The 25,258-nt window shown below is 49.3% G+C and overlaps 1 protein-coding gene across 1 annotated transcript in view; it reads left to right on the top strand.

Moving 5' to 3' along the window:
* LOC119964376 (calcium-activated chloride channel regulator 1-like) overlaps positions 1-25,258 on the top strand; it is an 87,308-nt gene that overhangs the window by 6,016 nt on the left and 56,034 nt on the right. The window contains exons 3-6 of the mRNA XM_038793769.1: positions 8,989-9,139; positions 17,857-17,962; positions 23,494-23,659; positions 24,504-24,725. Of these exons, the coding sequence (XP_038649697.1) occupies positions 8,989-9,139; positions 17,857-17,962; positions 23,494-23,659; positions 24,504-24,725 (645 nt within the window). The remainder of the gene's footprint in view (positions 1-8,988; positions 9,140-17,856; positions 17,963-23,493; positions 23,660-24,503; positions 24,726-25,258) is intronic.

Below are 25,258 nucleotides of genomic sequence, written 5' to 3'. Positions count from 1 at the left end.
TTATATAACATTCTTATTCTCTCAGGCACACAGGAAGTGGGGTTATCTGTTTTGGGTCTGAGAAAGCAAACCGTTATTCAGTTTTTAACAGCCCTGGGCCAGTGTGAAGCATTCCAGGATTCTCCGGATCCCCAATTACATGATTCTCGGCGGAGCACCGTTAGCTGATGGCGGTATTCCATCTCACCATTGCTTGTCACGCAGACATGGGGAGAACGTGGAGACTCCGCACAGATAGTGACCCAAGCCGGGAATCGGACCTGGGACCCTGGCACTGTGAAAGTGGGTTTGATCTGCCGGATTCATGAATTACATATTATCATAGAATTTACAGTGCAGAAGGAGGCCATTCAGCCCTTCGAGTCTGCACTGGCTCTTGGAAAGAGCACCCTACACAAGGTCAACACCTCCACCCTATCCCCATAACCCAGTAACCCCGCCCAACACTAAGGGCAATTTTGGACACTAAGGGCAATTTATCATGGCCAATCCACCTAACCTGCACATCTTTGGACATCATATTGCAACATCAGAACACTAATGATCATATCTCACTACTCCTGGCTAAACCTTTCTGTTCACAACAAAGAATTAATCTTCACACCAATCCATTAAGTGATGTTGTGCCCTTGTAAACCCATTACATTATCCACTCCCCTCCCCTCCAATACTTTACATATTGACTAAGGAGAAACTTATATGAAGTTGTGCTGCCAATGCTGAGCCGTGACTGCAGGGAATGCGTTTGTTGTGAATTCAGCACTCACTCTCCATAGATACCACGCATCATGCACTGAACATCATCAGACGCATTAAATAAATGGTTTACTGCCCCAGTGTGCATGGAAAATCGCAAGCCATCCACACCAAATTTCCAGTTCTTGTCCTTATTTTCAAATCCCCTGCATGAACTCTCCCTGTCCTAACTCTGTAATCTCCACTAGCCCCACTAGCCCCTGGGAGTTTGTCTACCTCAATGCTTTTTAACACACCTAACACTTCCTCCCTCATAATAACGACCTGATCTAAAGTGTTCGCACAGTTCCCTCTGAGGCACCACCAATCAACATGTCCCTTCCCTTTGTGAATACCGATGCAAAATACTCATGAAGGACCTCACCTACTTCCTCTGGTTCTGCACATAATTTCCCTCCTTTGTCCTTGAGTGGAACAACTCTTTCTCTAGCTACCCTTTTGATCCTAATATTCGTATAAAGTGCCTGTGGATTCTCCTTAAGCCTGTTTAGCAAATTAACACCCATTTCAAAACAGGATAGAGCATACGCCCCTTACAAAAAGGAAAATAAATCAGCACCCCCCCCCCCCCCCCCCCCCCGGGGCCTGGGTTGCTGCTGCTGTTTTTTAAAATTAAGGTTTTGCTAAATTTTTCATATTAAATAGTAATAATCTAAACACAGCAAATTAGTGAACATTAACATAGTGCAGGAAGAGAATATACATCAGCAATCCACTACACGTTACCCCACACACCTCACCCCCCCCACCCCCCTGCCCCACCCCCCTGCCCCACCACCCCCCATGGATCGCTGCTGCTGCTGACGTTTTAATTTTCCCCGCAAAGTCAGTGGACGGTATTGTGCCCTCGCTCAGCAGCAGCAGCTCTGTACATTTGGCAAAGTTATTTACACACATATGTAGGCATCCGTTCATGGTGCTGTCCCTTGTTTCTCCCAGACGGAGTTCGCTCACGTTGTCGTCTCGTGCGCAGTTCCGCTTCTGCGGCCCTCCCGTCTTCCCCATTTTCTCTGTTCCTATGGATGCCAAGTTTGTTAACGTTTCCCTGCCTCCCCCCTCCCCTTCCCTGGCTCTCCTCTATTGTTCCCTGTCTCTTCCCTCTACCCCCATCCTCTCCCCGCTTCTGCCCCCCCCCCCCCCCCCACCAGCCCTGTGGTTCGCCTTTCCTTCCTCTTAGGTATAGCTGTCCCTCCCCCCCTCTACCCGTCTACCTCTCCCTCTCATGCTTTGGCTACTTTCCTGTTTCTTGGCTACCTGGCTATTCTTCCGCTTGTTTGTTGGCCACAAACAGGTCCCGAAACAATTGGGTGAATGGCTCCCACGTTCTGTGGAAGCCGTCGTCTGACTCTCGGATGGCGAATTAGATTTTCTCCATTTGGAGAGATTCCCAGAGGTCGGACAGTCAGTCTGCAGCTCTGGGTGGTGCTGCTGACCGCCAGCCTAACAGGATTCTACGGTGGGCGATCAGGGAGGCAAAGGCAAGGGCGTCCTCCCTCCTCCCCAGGAATAGATCTGGCTGGTCTGAAACCCCGAAGACCCCCACTTTCGGGCATGACTCCACCCTCACCCCCACCACTTTGGACATGGCCTCAAAGAAGGCTTTCCAGTACTCCACAAGTCTGGGGAAAGACCAGAACATGTGGGCGTTGTTGGCCGGGCCTCCTTGGCACCGTTCACATCTGTCCTCCACCTCCGGGAAGAACCTACTCATACGGGTTCTTGTTAAGTGGGCTCTATGCACCACTTTTAGTTGTGTCAGGCTGAGCTTTGCTCACATGGAGGTGGAGTTGACCCTATGCAGTGCTTTGCCCCAGAGTCCCCACCCTATTTCGATCCCCAGGTCCTCCTCCCACTTCATTCTTGTTGCGTCCAGTATGGTGTCGGCCCTTCTACCAGTCGGTCATACATGTCGCTACAGTTTCCTTTATCTAGTATGCTTGCGTCCAGTATCTCTTCCAGTAATGTCTGTCATGGTGGTTGTGGGTATGTCCTTGTCTCCTTTCGTAGTTGCAGGTACCTTAGCTCGTTCCCCCTGGCTAGCTGGAATTTCTCTGTCAGTTTGCCCAGTGTTGCGATCCTGTCATCCGTGTATAGGTCCCTGATTGTCAGTGTCCCTCTGTCCTGTCCCCACCTTTTGAAGGTGGTGTCAGTCAGCGCTGGCGTGAACCTATGGTTGTTGCAGATGGGAGCTTTATCCGACATTTTGGTCAGGCCAAATTGCTGCCGTAGTTGGTTCCAGGATTGGAGGGTGGCTAATACCACCGGGCTGCGGGAGTGTTGTTTGGGTAGGGATGGGAGTGCCACCATGGCGAGGGCACGGAGTGAGGTCCCCCTGCAGGAGGTTTCCTCCGCGCGCACCCACTCGGCTTCTGGCTCTTTGTTCCATCCCCTTACACGCTCGGCCGTTGCCGCCCAGTGGGAGAGTTGTAGGTTTGGGAGGGGAAGGCCCGCCCGGATTTTGTTTTTTGCAAGACCTTCTTTGGGATCCTAGCATTCTCCCCCCCCCCCCCTCCCCCCCCCATACGAACGCCATGATTAGTTTGTCTAGTGCTTTGAAAAAGGCCTTGGGGATGTAGATCGGAATGGATCTAAACAGGCAGAGGTACCTGGGCAGCACGTTCATTTTGATCGTCTGGACTCTCCCCGCGAGGGTGAGTGGGAGTGTGTTCCTTCTTTGCAGGTCCTTTTTTACTTCCTCTGTCAGACTGGTGAGGTTCCATTTGTGGATCCCTTTCCAGTCATGGGCTATTTGGATCCCCAGGAAGCGGAATTTGTGTCGGGCTTGTTTAAACGGCAGTCCCATTAGTGCTGGCACCCCCATTTGTGGGTGTACTGGGAAGATCTCGCTTTTGCTCATGTTGAGTTTGTCAGGCTGTGAGAAGGCTCCAAACTCTTTCAGGAGCGCGATGATCCCGTCCATGCTGCTTTGTGGGTCCGAAATGTAGAGGAGCAGATCATCTGCATAGAGTGAGACTCTGTGCTCTCTGCCGCCCCTTCGGATCCCCCTCCAGATTTTTGCCGCTCTGAGTGCAATTGCTAGTGGCTCGATCGCTGGAGCAAACAGCAGCGGGGACAGTGGGCATCCTTGTCTGGTGCCCCTGTGCAGCTGGAAGTATCGGGAGTTGGTGTTGTTTGTCCGTACGCTCGCCGTGGGAGCACTATATAGGGGTTTTACCCAGGAGGTAAATCCTGTTCCAAGCCCGAATCGCTCCAGTACCTCTATGAGGTATTTTCATTCGACTAAGGACATTTCATGACCCCTTTATACCCTCCTAACTCCTGCTTGAGCTCGTTTCTACTTTCCTTGTATTCCTCAAGTGCTTCATCTGTTTTTTTGTTGCCTGCACCTCATGTATGCACCTTTTTTCTGTTTGACAAGATTCTCAATTTCCCTGGTGATCCATGGTTCCGGAATCCTGCCTTTCCTGTCCTTCCTTTTTACTGGCACATGTCTGTCCTGTACTCCCATCAGCTACTCCTTCAAAGACTCCCACATGCCAAATGTGGATTTACCCTCAAACCGCCTCTCCCAAACAACAGCCTCCAAATCCTGCCTAATCTGGCTGTAGTTAGCCTTCACCCAATTTAGCACCTTAACCCTAGGACAACACATCCTTTTCCATGAGTGTCTGAAAGCTTACTGAGTTGTGGTCACTTATCGCTACATGTTCTCCCACTGCAACTTTGATGACCTGGCCGGGCCCGTTCCCTAGTACTAGGAATAGAGGGCACCATTAAAAAATTTGCAGATGATGCAAAACTCGGAAGTGTTGTCGACTTTGAGGAGGATAGTAATGAACCGCGAGAGGCCAGGGAAGGAATAGGCAGACGAGTGGCAGGTGAAATTTGATGCAGAGAACTGTATATTGATTAATTTTGACAGTCAGAGTAGGGAGAGCCAATATATAAAACAAAAGTTACAATTCTAAAGGGGACAGCAGATGGGCCTGGCCTGTACATGCACAAATCACCAAAGGTGGCAGGGCGCAGTAGTTAGCACTGTTGCTTCACAGTGCCAGGGTGCCAGGTTCGATTCCCGGCTTGGGTCACTGTCTGTGTGGAGTCTGCACGTTCTCCCCGTGTCTGCGTGGATTTCCTCCGGGTGCTCCGGTTTCCACCCACACGTCCCGAAAGACGTGCTGTTAGGTAATTTGGACATTCTGAATTCTCCCTCAGTGTACCCGAACAGGCGCCGGAGTGTGGTGACTTGGGAATTTTCACAGTAACTTCATTGCGGTGTTAATGTAAGCCTACTTGTGACAATAAATATTATTTATAAAAAGGAGAATTAAAAAGAACAGTTAATAAAGCATCTTGGATCCTGGGCCACGTAAAGAAGGTCATATAGTACATAATAAAGTTCAGTTACATGGAGAAGCTGAAGCTGTTGTCCTTGGAAAAGTGAGAACTAGTAAACAAAGTGATTGCCAAAAGTAACCCCAGCAGCAGAAGAAAAAGCTTTTCTCTAGTGAGTGATTCGGAACTGCAGTGGGCTGCTTGTGATCTGGACAAAGGCAAATTCAAATATAGATTTCAAAAGAGAAACATATAAAGAAACAAATATTTTAAGAGCTCCGGGGAAATGGCGGTGTGGGCTGTTGAGACGAGATGAGTTGCACGAGAGACCCAGCAGGGTTACACCCAAAAAGGTCGTGAATCTATGGAATTCCCTGCCCAGTGAGGCAGTTGAGTCTCCTTCATTGAATGTTTTCAAGATAAAGATAAATCATTTTTTGAAGAGTAAAGGAATAAAGGGTTATGGTGTTCGGGCGGGTAAGTGGAGCTGAGTCCACAAAAGATCAGCCATGATCTCATTGAATGGCGGAGCAGGCTCGAAGGGCCAGATGGCCTATTCCTGCTCCTAGTTCTTATGTTCTTATGATGCGATGGGCAGAATTGCCTCCTCCTTTGTTCCAGATTGCCATTTTTGTGTCCAGAGTTTTGTACAAATTTCTCAGAATATGAGTCATGTCCAATGCAGCCAACTATGATGAGACAACACCGTGGCTGCTGACTGTAATTAATCTATGACTGCCAAAACCATAATTAATTGGAACATTTGCACTTTGGGAACGGAGGCCAAAGTTGTGGTAACAGTTTGGAAGAAGCCCCACTGAAGTTCAACCACAAGAGCTGCCAGGATATTTACGTTTCTCATCACTCCTTAATTGTGTGTGAATGTGTACGAATGTGTGTGTACGCGTATGTGGGAACGTGTGTTGGGGTGTGTATGAAGGGTGTGTGTGTATGTGTTGGGGTGTGTGTGCTGTGGTGTGTGTGAGTTGGGGTGCATGTGTGTGATGGGGTGCGCGTGTGTGTTGGGGTATGTGTGCTGGGGCATGTGTATAGGATGTGTGTGTGTGTGTGCATGTTAGATAGATAGATAGATAGAGAAATACAGCACAGAACAGGCTCTTCGGCCCACGATGTTGTGCCGAACTTTTGTTCTAGGTTAATCATAGAATTTTGGACACTAAGGGCAATTTATCATGGCCAATCCACCCAATCTGCACATCTTTGGACTGTGGGAGGAAACCGGAGTACCCGGAGGAAACCCATGGGGAGGATGTGCAGACTCCACACAGCCAGTGACCAGTGACCCAAGTCGAAATCGAACTTGGGACCCTGGAGCTGTGAAGCAATTGTGCTATCCACAATGCTACCATGCTGCCCTTAAGAAGAAATTAATCTACACTCCATTATTCTACCCTAATCCATGTACCTATCCAATAGCCGCTTGAAGGTCCCTAACGTGTGTATGTGGGAATGTGTGTGTTTTGGGTGCGCGTATATGCATGTGGGTGTGTGAGTTGGTGTCTGCGTTTGCTGGGGAAATGTTTGTTGCGGGGTTTGTGTGTTGGATGAGTTTGTGATGGTGTGTGTTTTGGTGTGTGTGTTTTTGAGGGTGTGTGTGTGTTTGCGTGTGTGTTAACGTGTGTTGGGTATGTGCTAGTGTGTGTCGGGTATGTGTTTGTGTGTGCCCGCATGTGTGCAGGGTGTGTTTGTGTGTATGTTGGGGTGTGCGTGTGTGTTGGTATGTTTGTGTACCTATCCAATAGCCGCTTGAAGGTCCCTAACGTGTGTATGTGGGAATGTGTGTGTTTTGGGTGCGCGTATATGCATGTGGGTGTGTGAGTTGGTGTCTGCGTTTGCTGGGGAAATGTTTGTTGCGGGGTTTGTGTGTTGGATGAGTTTGTGTTGGTGTGTGTGTTGGTGTGTGTGTTTTTGAGGGTGTGTGTGTGTTTGCGTGTGTGTTAACGTGTGTTGGGTATGTGCTAGTGTGTGTCGGGTATGTGTTTGTGTGTGCCCGCATGTGTGGTGTGTTTGTGTGTATGTTGGGGTGTGCGTGTGTGTTGGTATGTTTGTGTGTGCGTGTGTCAGGGTGTGTGTGTATTAGGTGTGTGTGTATCTGTCAGGTGTGGGTATGTTGAGGTATGTGTGTGTTTGTCAGGGTGACAGTGTGTGTGTGCATATTAGGGAGTGTGCGTGTATATTCTGGTTGTGTTTATGTGTGTGTCAGGGTATCAGGGTGTGTGTGTGTTGATTATTTCAAGATGTGTGCATGTTTGTCAGGGTGTGCGTGTGCATATGGTGTGCATTTGTGTGTGCTGAGATGTATGCATGTGTGTGTCAGGCTGTGTTGATATGTGTATGTTGGGGTATGTGTGCGTGGTGTAATGTGATTGTGTGTGTGTGTTGAGGTGTGTATGTCAGGGTGTGTGTTAGGGTGCGTGTGTTGGGTTGTGTTTGTGTGTGCTGGGTGCACTTGCATGCGCGCGTGTGATGAATGTAAGAAATTTTATACAGATTGTACCTTATATATATCTGTTGCAGTAATGTTATTAGAAGTGTGGGTTAAGGTATATATTTGTTGCAGTAATATTATTAAAGAGCCTAGGTTAAGGTATCCAGCACCTTGTTCTGCTAAAGCTGCAATTAAGATGTCGTAAAAGTGAGATCATTGTGAATTTGAACCATTTACTTGCTTCTAAAGAGATGCTGAAAGGAACTTTGTTATGATTGCTGGAGATTCCCTGGAGAGTAGATAATTTCAGACATTGTGTTTAGACTTAGGTAAACTCATCATGGGACATCTGAGTGGCATCGAGATGAGGTAATTAATGGGAAGAGCAAAATCTGTAGTAAGCAGTTTTGGTTGTTGGATTTTTTAGTCTGACAAAGATCTCTCGCTCTCTCTCTCTCTGTCACTAGTTGGTGATAGAGAAGGTGTATGTTGGTAGTCAAAGTGTCTCCTTTTATTTTAAGAATTATTTAACTGTTAATTGAAAAGCTGTTTTCTGGGATGTTAATATGGTTACTCCCGTGCTCCCTCCTGGAGTGAAATATCCTTTCCTCACATTTTACAAATTGAAAAATTGTTGGTGTTTCATCCGGTTCCCGAACATTTAAAAAAAATATATTTTTATTCTCCTCCTTTTTCACATTTTCATACAAATTTACATTCACCAACAAACAATCAATGGTAACAAATACAATGTCAATCCCCTGGCCAACAGTTCCTCCCTCCCACCAACCCCCAAACAACCCTCAACATTTTAAATGCAAACATCAAAGAAAAAGATTCAGGAATCCACCATCCCCACCCCATACATAGTCACCAACAACATACACATGTCCAAACATGGCCGAATATGGCCTCCAGAGGACCCGGCTCAATCCTACATGTACCATCTTCGAAAGTACCCTGAATACCTCCCACCAATTCCTCCCCCAGCTTCGGACAGAACAAAAACATATGAAAGTGCTTTGCCCCCCAACTGTCACCCCCCCCCCCCCCCGCAACATTCACAAACATCCTCTCCACCCTCAAAGAGTCGGCTCACCCTCGCCTTTGTGAGGGGCGCCTTATACACCACCTTCAGCTGCACCAACCCCAACATCACGCACAAAGTTGAGGCATTTATCCTCCAGAGCACCTCACACCACAACCCCTCCTTCATGCTCTCTCCCAACTCTTCCTCCCACTTTGCCTTAATCCCCTCCAGCGGTGCCTTCTCTTCTCCCAAAATCGCCCCATAAATCACCGACACCACCCCGTTCCGGTTTCCTAACATTAATCGGGGTCTGGTCCGGTAGTGAAACATGCGTGTGTGTGTGTGTTTTGCTGCGTGTGTGTGTGTTTGTTGAGTGTGTGTGTGTGAGTGTATGCGTGCACATACGAGCACAGGTGCAGTGATTCTCTCATTAAAATGTCTATTTGTCTTTCCCGAGGCTGATGTGATCATTGCTGAACCGTATCTTAAATATGGAGATGAACCGTACACTCAACAGTACGGTGGATGTGGAGAAAAGGGCCAGTATATTCACTTCACCCCAAACTTTATACTAAACAGCAGTCTGACTCAAATCTATGGCCCAAAAGGTAAATCAATTTAAGTGATTTAACACCATTTTGCTTGTTCTTTGCGTGCTAAATTCTGCCCACTTAGAGAGATGGGGAAAAGGTGGCAGGGTAGTGGCAATGTGGAGTGCTGGTCATTCAGAGGCCTAGGGTAACGTGCTGTGGACACTGGTTCAAACCCTACCACAGCAGTGGGTGGAATTTAAACCTAATAAATTATCTTCAGCCAGGACTGCTGAGTGGATGATCCACGTCCGCCTCCCCCTGAGGTCCCCAGTATTTTGGGTGCCAGTCTTCAGCCAATTTGATTCACTTCATGTGATATCAGGAAGCAGCTGACACTTTAACGGCTATCGGCCCTGACAACAGTCCGCCAATAGAATTGAAGACCTTTGCTCCAGAACCTCCTGTGCCCCTAGCCAAACTGTTCCACTACTGATGAGACCATCAATTCACGCGACATGTGGTTAGAAGCGAACAGTGGTTTTAATTGTCTTACAACAGAGCCTGCCTGTGACGAGATGAACTCTAGATGAACTGGCAGGCAGGCTCACAACAACAACCTTTATACTTCCGGTTAGGGAGAGGAGCCATGGGCGAAGCCAAGGGTGGAGCCCAGTACAAGCTCCTCATCTCTCCCTATGGGTAGAGCCGTGCAACTACACATGATCTAGTACAAGGTACAGGCTCAACACATGTTGTACAATACAGTGTGGATTATTAGTGTTTATAATTCACCACATTCACCCCCTGTGAAAAAATCAAGTCCGGCGGGGGTGATGGCTTACAAATTGAGTCTGTCCGGTGGTCGAGTTACCCGTTGTGATCGGCGGAGCACCATGGTTGCAGCCTCTTCTGGTGGCTGGACGATCACGGTTGGTTGGGGTACGATGGCGGACTCCGGGGGTGATTCTGTCAGAGCTTCGTACCCGTCTGGTTCGACTGGGGACTGGGGGCGTTGGAATCTTGTGGGCGCGGGTGCGCGGAACATGTGTAGCGACCCGGTAGGCGCGGGGGCGTGGGGCGCAACGAGTTGGGTGGGGTGTAGTGTGAGGGGGTACCTCGGCGGTGGTAGTGGTGGGATTCGATCCTGCCGGCGCTAGGTCCCTGAGGGATACAGTGAGCTGACGGCCGTCAGGGTACTCTATGAAGGCGTATTGGGGGTTTGAGTGTAGTAGAAGCACTTTCTCTACAAGTGGGTCAGTTTTGTGTGCCCTGACGTGCTTCCGGAGGAGTACCGGGCCCGGTGTCTTCAACCATGCTGGGAGCGAAGCCCCCGTGGTAGTGCCCCTGGAAAAAACAAAGAGCCGCTCATGAGGGGTCTGGTTGGTGGCGGTACAGGGGCTGTTTAGCACACTGGGCTAAATTGCTGGCTTTGAAAGCAGACCAAGGCAGGCCAGCAGCACGGTTCGATTCCCGTAACAACCTCCCCGAACAGGCGCCAGAATGTGGCGACTAGGGGCTTTTCACAGTAACTTCATTGAAGCCTACTCATGACAATAAGCGATTTTCATTTCATAGGAGGGACCTAATAGCGTGGAACGCGTCGGGGAGGACTTCCTGCCAATGGGAAACCGGGAGATTCCTGGACCGGAGGGTCAGTAGGACGGTCTTTCAGACCGTCGCATTCTCCCTCTTCACCTGCCCGTTCCCCCTGGGGTTATAGCTGGTAGTCCTGCTCGAGGTGATGCCCTTGTCGAGCAGGTACTGACGCAGCTCGTCACTCATGAAGGATGAACCCCGGTCGCTGTGTACGTAGCTGGGGAAACCAAACAGGGTGAAGATACTATGCAGGGCCCTAATGACTATGTGGGAGGCCATATCGAGGCACGGGATAGGAAAAGGGAAGCGGGAGAACTCGTCGATGACATTCAGGAAGTACACATTCCTATTATTCGAGGGAAGTGGCCCTTTGAAATTGATGGCGAGGCGTTCAAAGGGCCGAGAAGCCTTGACCAGGTGGGCCCTTTCTGGTCTATAGAAGTGTGGTTTGCACTCCGCACAGATCGGGCAATCCCTGGTGATGGCTTTTACCTCCTCAGTGGAGTAAGGTAGATTTCGGGCTTTGACGTAGTGGGCGAGCCGGGTGACCCCCGGGTGGCAGAGGTCATTGTGGATGGCTTTCAGGTGGGCGCTCTGCGTGCTGGCGCACGTGCCGCGGGACAGGGCATCTGGGGGCTCGTTGAGCTTCCCCGGCCGATACATGATATCGTATTTGTAGGTGGAGAGTTCGATCCTCCACCTCAGGATTTTGTCATTTTTAATTTTGCCCCTTTGCGAGTTGTCAAACATGAAGGCAATCGATCTTTGGTCGGTGATGAGGGTGAACCTTCTACCTGCGAGGTAGTGCCTCAAGTGACGTACAGCCTCCACAATGGCTTGTGCTTCCTTTTCGACCGAGGAGTGTCGAAGTTCTGAAGCGGAGAGGGTTCGGGAGAAAAATGCGACTGGTCTCCCTGCCTGATTCAATGTGGCTGCAAGAGCGACCTCTTTGGCGATGTCCTCCTTGATGCAGTTGAAGGCCTGGCGAGTCTCAGCCGACAGGGAGAAAAGTGTGATCTTAAATAGTAAGCAATGACCATGGAATCAGCCCTCAAACCTGATCGACTGGAACTCGACCCACAGGATGCAGAGGCGAAAGAAATCTTTTCACACTGGCTCCGATGTTTTAAGGCCTACCTGGCTGAAGAAAGCATTACAGAAACTACGGAGGAGCAAAAACTCAGCCTACTGCACGCAAGGGTGAGCCATCGTATATCTACTCAACTTAATTGTATTGGCTCATATACAGAGGTCCTGGACTACTCGACAGAATGTATGTGAGGCCCATCAATGAGGTCTACGTGCGCCACATTTTTACTACTCGCCGCCAGCGCCCCACAGAATCGCTAGAAGAATTCCTAAGAGACTTAAAAACCTTATCCCGGGACTGTAATTACCAAGCTGTAAATGCTGCAGAACATAGGGAACTCGCTGTCCGCAGGCTTCAGATCCAATTACGTGCGCCAGCGGTTGCTTGAGAAGGGGGCCCAAAACTTAGAAGACACTGTAGAACTCGCCCCTACTATGGAGGTCTCGTTCTGCAGCCTCACCTCGTTCCCCGCGGACTCCGCGACTCCATCATGAGCCCCCGACCAGCGACTACCCCAGGCCTGCGCCGCGCAGCCACCCAGCCACTATGCTACTCCAGCCTGCCATTTTTGTGGCCAGCCCCAGCACCCGCGGCAGCACTGCCCGGCCTGCACGCGACCTGCAGCAGCTGCGGTCGCAAAGGACACTATGCCAGAGTATGTCTGGCGATGAAAGCTCCAGCCTCAAACCCTCCTGCAGCCCAGAGCACTCTCTCCCTGAATTCGCAGGCCCGCAGGCCCCGTAACGCCGTGGCCTGTACTCCGACTCCACCCCCACCCACCACGTGCGACCCATGGGGGCCGCCATCTTGGCAAATGCCCACCATGTGGCCGGCCACGTGCGACTCATGGGGGCCACCATCTTGGGCGCCATTTTCCTCGCCGCCCACCACGTGCGATCCATGGGGGCGGCCATCTTGGGCTCCATCCTCTCCAAACTCAGCAACCCAGATCGAAGACTGCGACCTCAGTGGGCATTCATCACAGGGCCACTCCAGCACAGCTGATCGAGCCGCCAACTACCCACAACTCAGCGCGGTCACGTTGGACCAGTCGCGTCCGAATCACCTCCGCAACTCCATGATGACCGTTAAAATCAACGGGTACAGTACACCGTGCCTCTTCGACTCCGGGAGCACCGAGTGCTTCGTACACCCAGTTCTGGTAAGACGCTGTTCGCTCCCTGTTTTTCCTGCACGGCAAACTATCTCCCTCGCTTCGGGCTCCCACTCTGTTCACCTCCAAGGGCGCACCGTCGCGATCCTAACAATCCAAGGCGCTAGCTACTCTAATTTTCAACTATACGTCCTGCCCGAACTCTGCGCCCCTCTCTTACTGGGACTTGACTTCCAGTGTAACCTCAGAAGTCTCACCCTCAGCTTCGGCGGACCCCTACCCCCACTCACCATCTGCAGCCTAGCCACGCTGCGAATCTCCCCCCTCCACTCTTTGCCAATCTCACTCCGGACTGCAAACCCATAGCCACTCACAGCATGCAGTACAGCCATCAGGACAGGGTGGTTATCAGAACCGAGGTCCGGAGGCTCCTACGTGAGGGGATCATAGAGTCCAATAACAGCCCCTGGAGAGCTCAGGTGGTGGTCATCAAGACCGGGGAAAAATTCCGCATGGTCGTGGACTATAGTCAGACCATTGATCGGTTTACGCTCCTCAATGCGTACCTCCTCCCCTGGGTTGCAGAAATGGTGAATCAGATCGCTCAGTATCGTTTTTTCTCCACGGTGGATCTGAAGTCTGCATACCACCAGCTCCCAATCCGCCCGGAGGACCGCCACTACATGGCGTTCGAGGCCGATGGCCGCCTCTTCCATTTCCTCCGGGTTCCCTTTGGCGTCATGAACGGGGTCTCGGTGTTCCAACGAGCAATGGACCGAATGGTGGATCAGTACGGGCTGCGGGCCACGTTTCCGTACTTGGATAACGTCACCATCTGCGGCTATGACCAGCAGGACCACGATAATTCAACCTCCATCGATTTCTCCAGACGGCCCAGAAACTCAACCTCACAACATGGAGAAATGCGTTTTCCGCACGACCAGGCTTGCCATCCTCGGCTATGTCGTGGAAAACAGAGTCCTGGGCCCCGACCCTGACCGTATGCGCCCCTCTTAGTGTTTATAATTCACAACTACAACAGTACTGTAGATGCTGCACATTGGTTAACCGCTGGATAACTAGCACAACACTGGCATCTATCCGACAATGTGGAAAATTGCTCAGGTATGTCCTATCCATAAAGAAGAATGATAATAATCACCTTTATTGTCACAAGTAGGCTTACATTAACACTGCAATGGAGTTACTGTGAAAATCCCCTAGTCACCACACTCTGGCGCCTGCTCGGGTACACAGAGGGAGAATTCAAAATGTCCAATTCACCTGACAGCACGTCACTTGGGACTTGTGGGAGGAAACCAGAGCACCCAGAAGAAACCCACGCAGACACGGAGAGAATGTGCAGACTCCGCACAGACAGTGATCCAAACCAAGAATCGAACCCGGGAGTCTGGTGCTGCGAAGCAACAGTGCTAACCACTGTGCTACCGTGCCGCCCAATAGGGCGGGAGACTGAGCTTGGGATAGGGCAGGGGACTGAGCTTGGGTGGGGTGCTCTTTCAGAGGGTCGGTGCAGATTCGATGGGACAAATGGCCTCCTTTCTGTACCGTCTGGATTCTATTCTAAAACTTAGAACTGAGAGCGTGTAATGTGGAGGAACGCTCAGGCCGGGGACTCTCCCCTGCAGTGAGAGGCAGCACTGGGGTCAAGGGACAGAACCTCGATGAGCCGCCCCTCGATCAACCTCAGGAACGACATCAGGACGTTTGCTGCATGCAAACAGGCAACTAAAAAGCTAAACTGCAGACAATTGGTGAGATTATGTCAGAATGTGGTCGGGAAACCAAACCGCAAGTGATTCTCTGTGGAGGCTGTGGTGGTATGATTAGCATATCTGCCTGCCATTGGTGCAGAACACCGGCTTACCATTGGCCCTGGTCGGTCATGTGCCTCTCGACCGGTTGGTTGAGACCAGTCATGTGACGGCTCCCCGATTGGTCGAGAGGCTGTGTTAACCCCGCCTCCAGGGCGGGGTATGAAAACCCAGTACTCCTGGCGGTCGTCCATTTACTGTAATCGACCGCAGGGCTAGCATCTAGCTGATTAAAGCCATACTTTTATCCAGCAACTCGTCTCGCGTTCAATTGATGGTACATCAGAGGCTCGACCCGTTTGAGAGCCGCCTCAGATGTATTAGACAGCCTGATAAACATTGAAACTGAAAATCTTTAAAAGGCCACAAAGAATTTCTTGTAAACAGCTGTCTGACCTGTGCGATTTGTAATTGGAAAGTCTCACTTTGAGCGTCTCAAGGAGAAACAGTGACTCTCTGATCTGATGTTGCTGACTTATTTTCATTTCCCCGTTTGGAGTGTTTTTTTGAAAAATGAACCATATGCGAATGGCCATGACTAGGTATCAAATGCTGGCGGGTGTCCTGGCATTGGCCGTTCAGGAATGTCTCATCTGGGTGCACACCACCTACTGGGTGGCAATCGCGGGTATCCCAGGCCAATTCCGTCCTGAGGCCTGCAGTGAGCTGCCCGCTAGCTGAGGTCGGAGTTTAGAGGAGGATTCTCAGCACCCCCTTAGTGCTTATGGGAAGGGGCAAAATCGCAATCCACTGACCCCGAACAGGAAAGTTCAAGCCCACCCCCCGTCGCTCCTCTCCCTCCCGCAACCCCGTCCTGAATGGGGAAGGCAGAACACGAGGCAAGGAGGGTGGGACACAGTCTCAGATTAAGAAGTCGGTCATCCTGGGACTGGCTTGAGGAGTAGTTCCTTCGCTCACAGGGTTTGTGAACCTTCAGCGCATCTCTACCCCAGAGAGCAGTGGGATTCTCCGTCGATGAGTACATTGAAGCAGATCAGGTTTTTAGACGGTCAGGTGAAAACAATATGGCCAATTACTGCTCCATCACTCTAGTCTTGATTAACTGCTGCACATTGGTTAACCACTGTATAACTAGCATAACACTGGCATCTATCCGACAATGTGGAACATTGCTCAGGTATGTCCTATCCATAAAGGGCAGATAAAAACAATATGGCCAATTAATGCCCCATCAGTCTAGTCTTGATTATCAGCAAAGTGATGGACGGGTCATCGACACTGCTATCAAGCAGCATCTACTCAGAAATAACCTCAGTTTGGGTTTCACCAAGGTCACTCAATTCCTGACCGTAATAAAGTCTTCATGAACTGAAATCAAGAGGGTGAGATGAGAATGACTTCCCTTGACATCAAGGCAGGAGTGTGGCATAAGGGGTCCTTGCAAAACTGGGAATATGTGGGAAAACTCTCCACTGACTGGAGTCATACCTGGCATAAAGGAAGATGGTTGTGATTGTTGGAAGTCAATTATCTCAGTCCCAAGGCATCACTGCTTGTGTTCTGCAGGGTAGCACCCTATGCCCAACAATGTCAGAAGTTTTATCAATGACTTTGCCTCCATCATAAGGTCAGAAATAGAGATATTTTCACAATACTCAGCACAATCCGTGACTCCTCAGATATTGAAACAGTTTGTCCATTGAAACAGTTTGTGTCCATTTGCAGTAAGACCTGGACAGCAATCAGGCTTGGGCAGATAGGTGGCTGAGAAATGCCAGGCAATGCCCATTTCCAACAATAGGGCATCAAATGCATGGGTTTCCTCCGGGTGCTCCGGTTTCCTCCCGCAGTCCCAAGATGTGCAAGTTAGGTGGATTGGCCATGCAAAAATTGCCCTTGGGTCATGTAGGATTTCTGGGTTACGGGGTCAGGGTGGAAGTGTGGGCTTAAGTAGGGTGCTCTTTCCAAGAGCTGGTGCAGACTCGATGGGCCAAATAGCACAAATCTGTACTGTGAATTCTGTGACTCTAAACCATCCCCCCTTGACATTCAAGGGCATTATGATTGCTGAAGTACCCACTGTCAACCTGCACAGGTGTTACCATTGCTCAGGAACTGAACTGGACCAGGCATGTGAATACTGCAGCGACAAGAGCAGGCCTGAGGCTAAGAATTCTGCAGCGAGTAACTCACCTCCTGATTCCCCAGAGCTTGTTCACCATCTACAAGGCACATGTCAGGAGTCTGATTGCATACACTTGCCTGAGCGAGATTCCAATAACACTCAAGAACTAGACAGCCTCCAGGGCAGAGCAGCATGCTTGATCAGCACCCCATCCACAAACATTCATTCCCTATAACCACTGATGCACAATGGCAGCCGTGTGTACCATCTACAAGATGCACTGCAGCAAATCACCAAGGTGCCTTATTCAGCACCCTCCAAACCCGTGACTGGTAGCAGCTAGAAGGACAAGGGAAGCAGACACATGGGAACACCACTACCTGCAAGTTCCCCTCCAAGCCACACACCGCCCTGACTTGGAAATATATCACCGTTCCTTCACTGTCACTGGGTTAAAATCCCACAGCTCCCGCACTAATAGCAGTGTGGATGTACCTACACCACATGGACTGCAGCGGTTCAAGACGGCAGCTCAGCACCAACCTCTCAAGGGTAATTGGGGAAGGGTTATAAATGTTGGCCTAGCCAGTGACACCCACATCCTGTGAATGAATAAATAAGAAAAAAGAACATCATCCCACTTGATTACCCTGAAGATGATGAAGATGAGTGCAGTGGTTTCTATGACAATAAGAAAAAGGAGGTAAAATTAAGACAAAATTATCAGTATGTGGCTTTGATGAAAGAATTTACAGCAACGTTACCAATATATTTTTAATTAGGTCCTTTCCCATCAGGTCAATCGATACGACGTCAGCTAAACCCTTGACCAGACTAATTCTAACCAATACTCAGAAACATCGCGACAGAAATCAGTCCCACCACTAACGTGGGAAAGAGAATATTGATCATTCTGTGATGCCACAAAGTAACTTCACACCACTGAGGGTATTTTACATATGAGTGGAAAATGGCAATATTTAAAATAATCAAAGAACCAGTTCCATTTATACCTCACAGAAAGTGACAGCATTGATCTCACTTTAAACAAAAGGGCTTCTGTTTCTACAGATAAAGTTTTTGTTCATGAATGGGCCCATCTTCAGTGGGGAGTTTTTGATGAATATAATCAATTGGTGCCTTACTATTTATCTAATGGAAAGTATGAAGCAACAAGGTAGGTCCATTCTGATTGTCACTGAAAAATGTACCTTGGGATTTCTAGATAACAGTATGATATCCAAGCAGCACCTTTCTGTTCTTGTAATCTGCTGCGGTAAATGTATTGGCACAATTAAGACAGCAAATTGTTTAGGCAGCTTTTTGGTGTTGCTATGTCATGGACGGGAAAGAACGTGTGTTTCTGCCAGTGACTGTCATCAAAGGTGGTGAGGTTCTTCCCAGCCACATTGACTCGTACCCATTATAAATTATGCAATGTAGGCTATCCAGGTGTAGAGTATGGATTGCCCAGGTCCGTTTTCCATGGGTCCTTCTTATGGGCAGCTCAATAAGACCAATCTCTCACTGTGAGGGTTACACTGTAAATTTCTTCCTCCAGTTCCAAGCTAGGCAAATCTTCCAGCCCCTTTTAACTGCTCACAATCTCAGCCTTCAATCTGAGTGCAAGCTCCACTCACATTGTGCATCATGAACCATAGCATTTTGTCTGCTTCAGGTTCATGTTCTTCCTCTGAATAAGACTGGAGCCTCATTATTACATATGAATTTAGATCCTGTGACATGTTACAATCTCTGTAGAGACCCATAACTTTTAAAGAGAATTTCGATCTTCCAGTTAAATAGCTGAAAGCATGTTAAGATTTCATTTATAAAATATTTACTGTATGAAATGACTAAAATACACAATGGGGCAGCATAGTAGTGGTTAGCACAATTGCTTCACAGCTCCAGGGCCCCAGGTTCGATTCCTGGTTTTGGTCACTATCTTTGCGGAGTCTTGCAGGTTCTCCCCGTGTCTGTGTGCTCCGGTTTCCTGGTGCTCCGGTTTCCTCCCACAGTCCAAAGATGTGCAGGTTAGGTGGATTGGCCATGATAAGAACATAGAACATAGACCTATACAGCGCAGTACAGGCCCTTCGGCCCACGATGTTGCACCGACATGGGAAGTCAAAAACTAAAGGCCATCTAACCTACACTATGCCATTATCATCCATATGCTTATCCAATAAACTTTTAAATGCCCTCAATGTTGGCGAGTTCACTACTGTTGCAGGTAGGGCATTCCACGGCCTCACCACTCTTTGCGTAAAAAACCTACCTCTGTCCTATATCTATTACCCCTCAATTTAAGGCTATGTCCCCTCGTGCTAGCCACCCCCATCCGCGGGAGAAGGCTCTCGCTGTCCACCCTATCTAAGCCTCTGATCATTTTGTATGCCTCTACTAAGTCACCTCTTAACCTTCTTCTCTCTAACGAAAACAACCTCAAGTCCATCAGCCTTTCCTCATAAGATTTTCCCTCCATACCAGGCAACATCCTGGTAAATCTCCTCTGCACCCGTTCCAAAGCTTCCACGTCCTTCCTATAATGAGGCGACCAGAACTGTACGCAATACTCCAAATGCGGCCGTACTAGAGTTTTGTACAACTGCAACATGACCTCATGGCTCCGGAACTCAATCCCTCTACCAATAAAGGCCAACACACCATAGGCCTTCTTCACAACCCTATCAACCTGGATGGCAACTTTCAGGGATCTATGTACATGAACACCGAGATCCCTCTGCTTATTCACACTACCAAGAATTTTACCATTAGCCAAATATTCCGCATTCCTGTTATTCTTTCCAAAGTGAATAACCTCACACTTCTCTTCATTAAACTCCATTTGCCACCTCTCAGCCCAGCTCTGCAGCTTATCTATGTCCCTCTGTAACCTGCAACATCCTTCCACACTGTCTACAACTCCACCGACTTTAGTGTCTCTGCAAATTTACTCACCCAACCTTCTGTGCCCTCCTCTAGGTCATTTATAAAAATGACAAACAGCAACGGCCCCAGAACAGATCCTTATGGTACGCCACTCGTAACTGAACTCCATTCTGAACATTTCCCATCAACCACCACCCTCTGTCTTCTTTCAACTAGCCAATTTCTGATCCACATCTCTAAATCACCCTCAATCCCCAGCCTCCGTATTTTCTGCAATAGCCGACCGTAGGGAACCTTATCAAATGCTTTACTGAAATCCATAAATTGCCCTTAGTGTCCAAAATTGCCCTTAGTGTTGGGTGAGGTTACTGGGTTACGGGTTACTGGGTTATGGGGATAGGATGGAGGTGTAGGTTTGGGTAGGGTGCTCTTTCCAAGAACCGGTGCAGACACGATGGGCCGAATAGCCTCCTTCTGCACTATAAATTCTACGAAATCTATGAAACTAATCACTACTGTTCTTCTGTCAACACCGTATTCCTTAAACTGTGGGAATGAGTGGTTCCTTTTCACTTATGATATATCACACTCTCCATAGGGTTACAGTTCTTACAGAAAACATTTCAGTTACTCCAAGCTTCTATTGGATTGCTTACTTTTTTACCTTCCCAGCTGCATAACCTCTAATCACATAACTATCTGTCACTGTGAGGACGATACCGTAGATTTCTTTCTCTAACTCCAATCTAGGGAAATCTTTATAATAATAATCTTTATTGTCACAAGAAGGCTTACATTAACACTGCAATGAAGTTATTGTGAAAAGCCCCTGGTCGCCACATTCCGGCGCCTGTTCGGGTTCACAGAGGGAGAACTCAGAATGTCCAAATCACCTATCAGCATGTTTTTCGGGACTTGTGGGAGGAAACGGGAGCACCCGGAGGAAACCCACGAAGACACAGGGAGAACGTGAAGACTCCGCACAGAGACCCAAGCCGGGCAGCTGGAGCTGTGAAGCCACAGTGTTAGCCACTGTGCTACTGTGCCACCAAGTCTCTTTTAATGCCTCAGTCTTCAATCTAAGTGCAAGTTCCACTTACACTCTGCATTGTGGACGATAATCAGCATCAGCATAGGGGAGGCAGTGTCACAGTGCTAATGCTCTGGAGACCCGAGTTCAAATCCCACCCTGGCAAATGGTGAAATTTGAATTCAATTTTTAAAAAAAATCTGGATTTAGAAGTCTAATGATGACCATGGGCGGGATTCTCCGACCCCCCCCGGGGCCGGCGTCAATCCCGCCCCTGCCGTGTCCCGAATTCTCCGCCCCCCGAGATTCGGCAGGGGCGGGAATCGCGCCGCGCCACTCCGGCCGAAGTCCCGCCAACGACAGGCCTCTCCCGCCGGCATGGATTAAACCACCTACCTGACCGGCGAGATTGGCGGCGCGGGTGGGCTCCGGGGTCCTGGGGGGGGGGGTGCGCGGGGCGATCTGACCCCAGCGGGTGCCCCCACGGTGGCCTGGCCCGCGATCAGGGCCCACTGATTGGTGGGCGGGCCTGTGTCGTGGGGGGCACTCTTTTTCTTCCACCTTCGCCATGGTCATCATCATGGCGGAGGCGGAAGAGAGCCCCTCCCGTGCGAATGTGCTGGTATGACGTCAGCAGCCGCTGACGCTCCGGCGCATACGTGGACTTACGCCGGCCGGCGAAGTCCTTTCGGCCCCGGCTGGCATAGCGCCAAAGGCCGTTCACGCCAGCCGCCGGAGTGGGAACCACCCCAGCGCAGGCCTAGCCCCTCAATGTGAGGGCTTGGCCCCTAAAGGTGCAGAGACTTTCGCACCTTTGGGGCGGCCCGACGTCGGAGTGGTTCGCACCACTCCGACACGCCAGGACCCCCCGCCCCGCCGGGTAGGGGAGAATCCCGGCCCATGAAACCATTGTCGAATATCATAAAAACCATTCTGTCGCATTCATATCCTTTAGGGAAAGAAATTTACTCCGCTTACCCAGTCTGGCCTACATGCGACTCCTGACCCACAGCAACACGTTTGTCACCCAAATTTCCTCTAAAATGGTCCAGAAAAAATATTCAATTCAAGGGCAATTAGGGGCAGGCAATTAATACCGGCCCAGCCAACAATGCCCCCATTCCCTGAACGAATAAAAAAATTATCTGCTTCAGATGCAGGCTTCTATCTCTTGCTCTTTGATACTCAATTGACTGCCAACCAAGAAAGACAAACCTGCATTTGTTCTGTCCGTCTCTGATAGACATAAATATTTGGAAGCCTGTAATTTGATCTCAAAATGACTTCCTCGAGCTTCTGCCCATGGCAGTAGGAAACAGAATAGAGGGTGGAGGGTCCAGTTAGGTCCAGGGCATCATATTTGGGACGTACACCAAAGACACCACCGACATGGCCCCTGCTCTCCCACCCCATGGGACTCCCTCCATTGGGACCCCCTACGAGACTCCTCCACAATCCCTCCACAGAGATCCTCCTAATCGGACTCAACCACTATCCCCTCATCCACCCCCTTCTACCTCACTTCATCCTCCAAAATGCCCTCCATGCAACCCACCCACAGGCCACCCCCAGCCCATGGGATAAACCCCCCCCCCCCCCCCCCCCCCCCATGGGACTCCCCACACCCCCTCACAGGACTCCCCCACTCCTTTTTAAAAAATAAATTTAGAATACCCAATTCATTTTCTCCAATTAAGGGGCAATTTAGTGTGGCCAATTGACCCACCTGCACATTTTTGGGTTGTGGGGGCGAAACCCACCCAAACACGGGGAGAATATGCAAACTCCACACGGACAGTGACACAGAGCCTGATCGAACCTGGGACCTCGGCGCCGTGAGGCAGTAGGGCTAACCCACTGCCCCACCGTGCTGCCCGGACTCCCCCACTTCTGACTGCTCTCGACACAACTAAACGCACACCCCCCCCTCCCCCCACCCCCGACCCTAATTGGTAAATGAGCGGGTTTCGCAACCGAGGCCCTGCTCGCTCAAACTTAAAATTGCTTCTGGGCTTGGGCAGACAGTGTTGCAGGGGAATCCTGTCCATTCAATTATCTGAAATGAAAATGAAATGAAAATCGCTTATTGTCACAAGTAGGCTTCAAATGAAGTTACTGTGAAAAGCCCGTAGTCGCCTATGGCACCTGTTTGGGGAGGCTGTTACAGGAATTGAACCGTGCTGCTGGCCTGCCTTGGTCTGCTTTCAAAGCCGGCGATTTAGCCCTGTGCTAAACCAGACATCCCCCCCGGCCTCAGAACCCGCCTTGAGGAGGGGGATGGGGGGTGGCTACACCAGACTCACAACATCGCCGTTCCTTCACTGTCGCTGGGCCAAAATCCTGGAGCTCCCTCACTAACAGCACTGTGGGTGTACCTACGCCACATGGACTGCAGCGGTTCAAAAAGGCATCTCACCACCACCTTCTCAGAGGGCAATTAGAGATGGGCAATAAAGGCTGGTGTAGCCAGTGGTGCACACATCACATGAATGAAGAAAAAAGGAAGAGGGATTCAAAAGATTCTTTCCTTATTCAGTAAGGATATGATGGACCGAATGGCCTCCTGCTGTGCAGTCAGTTGCCTATTTTCCAATGGCCAGGATTTTCCGATCCCAAAGGGCGGAAAATTTGATGGACCAACCAAAGGTCCGTTTATATTGGGCAGGAATTTCTGGGCCCACAGAGGAACACCCTGGCTTCTGTTTATAGTTTATTAAATTATTTCTTGTTCTAGAAATGTTACTCAGAAATAAAGAAGTTTATTTGATTATTTTGGCTTTCAGATGCTCAAAGGAAATAATAGGCAGGAATGCCGATTGCACAGATGGCGACTGTAAATCATGTGAAATTGATCCCACCTCAGGATTACCAAAAGGAAATTGTCAATTTTATCCAGATAGAAAACAGACTTCAACCTCTTCAATAATGTACATACAGGGGCTGTCACAGGTAAGTAATGTCACTAAGTGGAACTTTCTCAAATATCATCAACACTTTGTTCCAGCAACTCATTCTCATTCTATCATGTCCCTTACGATGCCAATTTCGGCGTCGTGGTGCGGAGAATCCAGCCCGATAACTCCCAGGAAAATTGCAGTCTGATCAGATCCCTGGCTTAAAAGGCCATAACTTGTACTTTTTATTAGAAAACAATGAGGAATAGAGTTCTCGGAATGCCAATTAGTGTTTAACAACAAAATGAAAACATTTATTAAATATGAAAAGTTTGACTATAATACAACACTCCTCCACTCCCCCTTATCTTCACAAATGTAGGTGGAGTTTAATGATAGTACAGGTGATACAATAAACCTGTACTGAAGGTACCGGTGTGTACCTTAGCCACACGTCCGGTGTCTGATGATCCGGAGAGCAGACAATGTGGCCCATTGTGATTTTATGATGAAAGGTGCCCCCAGATGTACACCTCGCTTTTGGATTCCTTCATGTTTGAGAATCTACCCGATATCCATTACAGTCAGTGGGATGCCAATCCACAGGGTTTTATAACAGGCTGGGACAGTTCTCTGAGTGGGTGACAAAGGTAAAAATGACCACCCCACTAAGGAGCTGTTTAGCACAGGGCTAAATCGCTAGCTTTGAAAGCAGACCAAGGCAGGCCAGCAGCACGGTTCAATTCCCGTAACAGCCTCCCCGAACAGGCACCGGAATGTGGCGACTAGGGACTTTTCACAGTAACTTCATTTCATTGGCATTTTCAGCCTGGTTTTCAATCAGAGCAGTTTGCCCTGAAGCCCCTTTAACCCATGCCATCTTTTTTTAAAATATCCAGGTGGCTGAATTCTGTGACAAAAAAACTCACAATCCATATGCACCGACCATGCAGAACAAAATGTGCAATTACAGGAGCATTTGGGAAGTGATCAGAGAGTCAGAGGATTTCAGAAACAATCGCCCACCCCACACTGGTTCAGTGATACCGTCATTCAGAATTCTACAGGCCAAAGATCGTGTGATCTGCCTAGTCCTTGATACATCCGGAAGCATGGATTTGGTAAGATCTTTCGAAAAGTTTATTTCACAGAAAGCGTTGTTTTGGACACCAGTCTGGGCTGTCGTGTGGTTTCAGGTGGTAAGCTGGAGGAGTTCAGAAGCTGGGCACTGCGGTGGTTTAGCTCACTGGGCTAAATCGCTGGCTTTTAAAGGAGGCCAAGCAGGCCAGCAGCACGGTTCGATTCCTGCACCAGCCTCCCCGGACAGACGCCGGAATGTGGCGACTAGGGGCTTTTTACAGTAACTTAATTGAAGCCTACTCGTGACAATAAGCGATTTTCATTTTTTCATTTCGTCTCCTGGCGCCTGAATCCACTCCCGCATCTACAAGACACAAATCAGGAGTGTGACTGAGAGCGGCACGGTGGCCCAGTGGTTGGAACTGGTCCAGCTGAGCAGCTCCAAGTTTAAATCTTATTTTTTAAATGCAATGTATAAAAAATAAAGCAAAATAAATAATTTAGCGCAGCATATTGCTGTTATACTTGTGCATGGTGAAGTCGAGACATCCTGAGTGAGAGACAGTCAGAGTGG

The sequence above is a fragment of the Scyliorhinus canicula genome, chromosome 4 (assembly GCF_902713615.1).
Source record: "Scyliorhinus canicula chromosome 4, sScyCan1.1, whole genome shotgun sequence".
Taxonomy (NCBI): domain Eukaryota; kingdom Metazoa; phylum Chordata; class Chondrichthyes; order Carcharhiniformes; family Scyliorhinidae; genus Scyliorhinus; species Scyliorhinus canicula.
The sequence above is the reverse complement of the archived record's forward strand: the minus strand, read 5'-3'. Positions and strand labels throughout refer to the sequence as shown.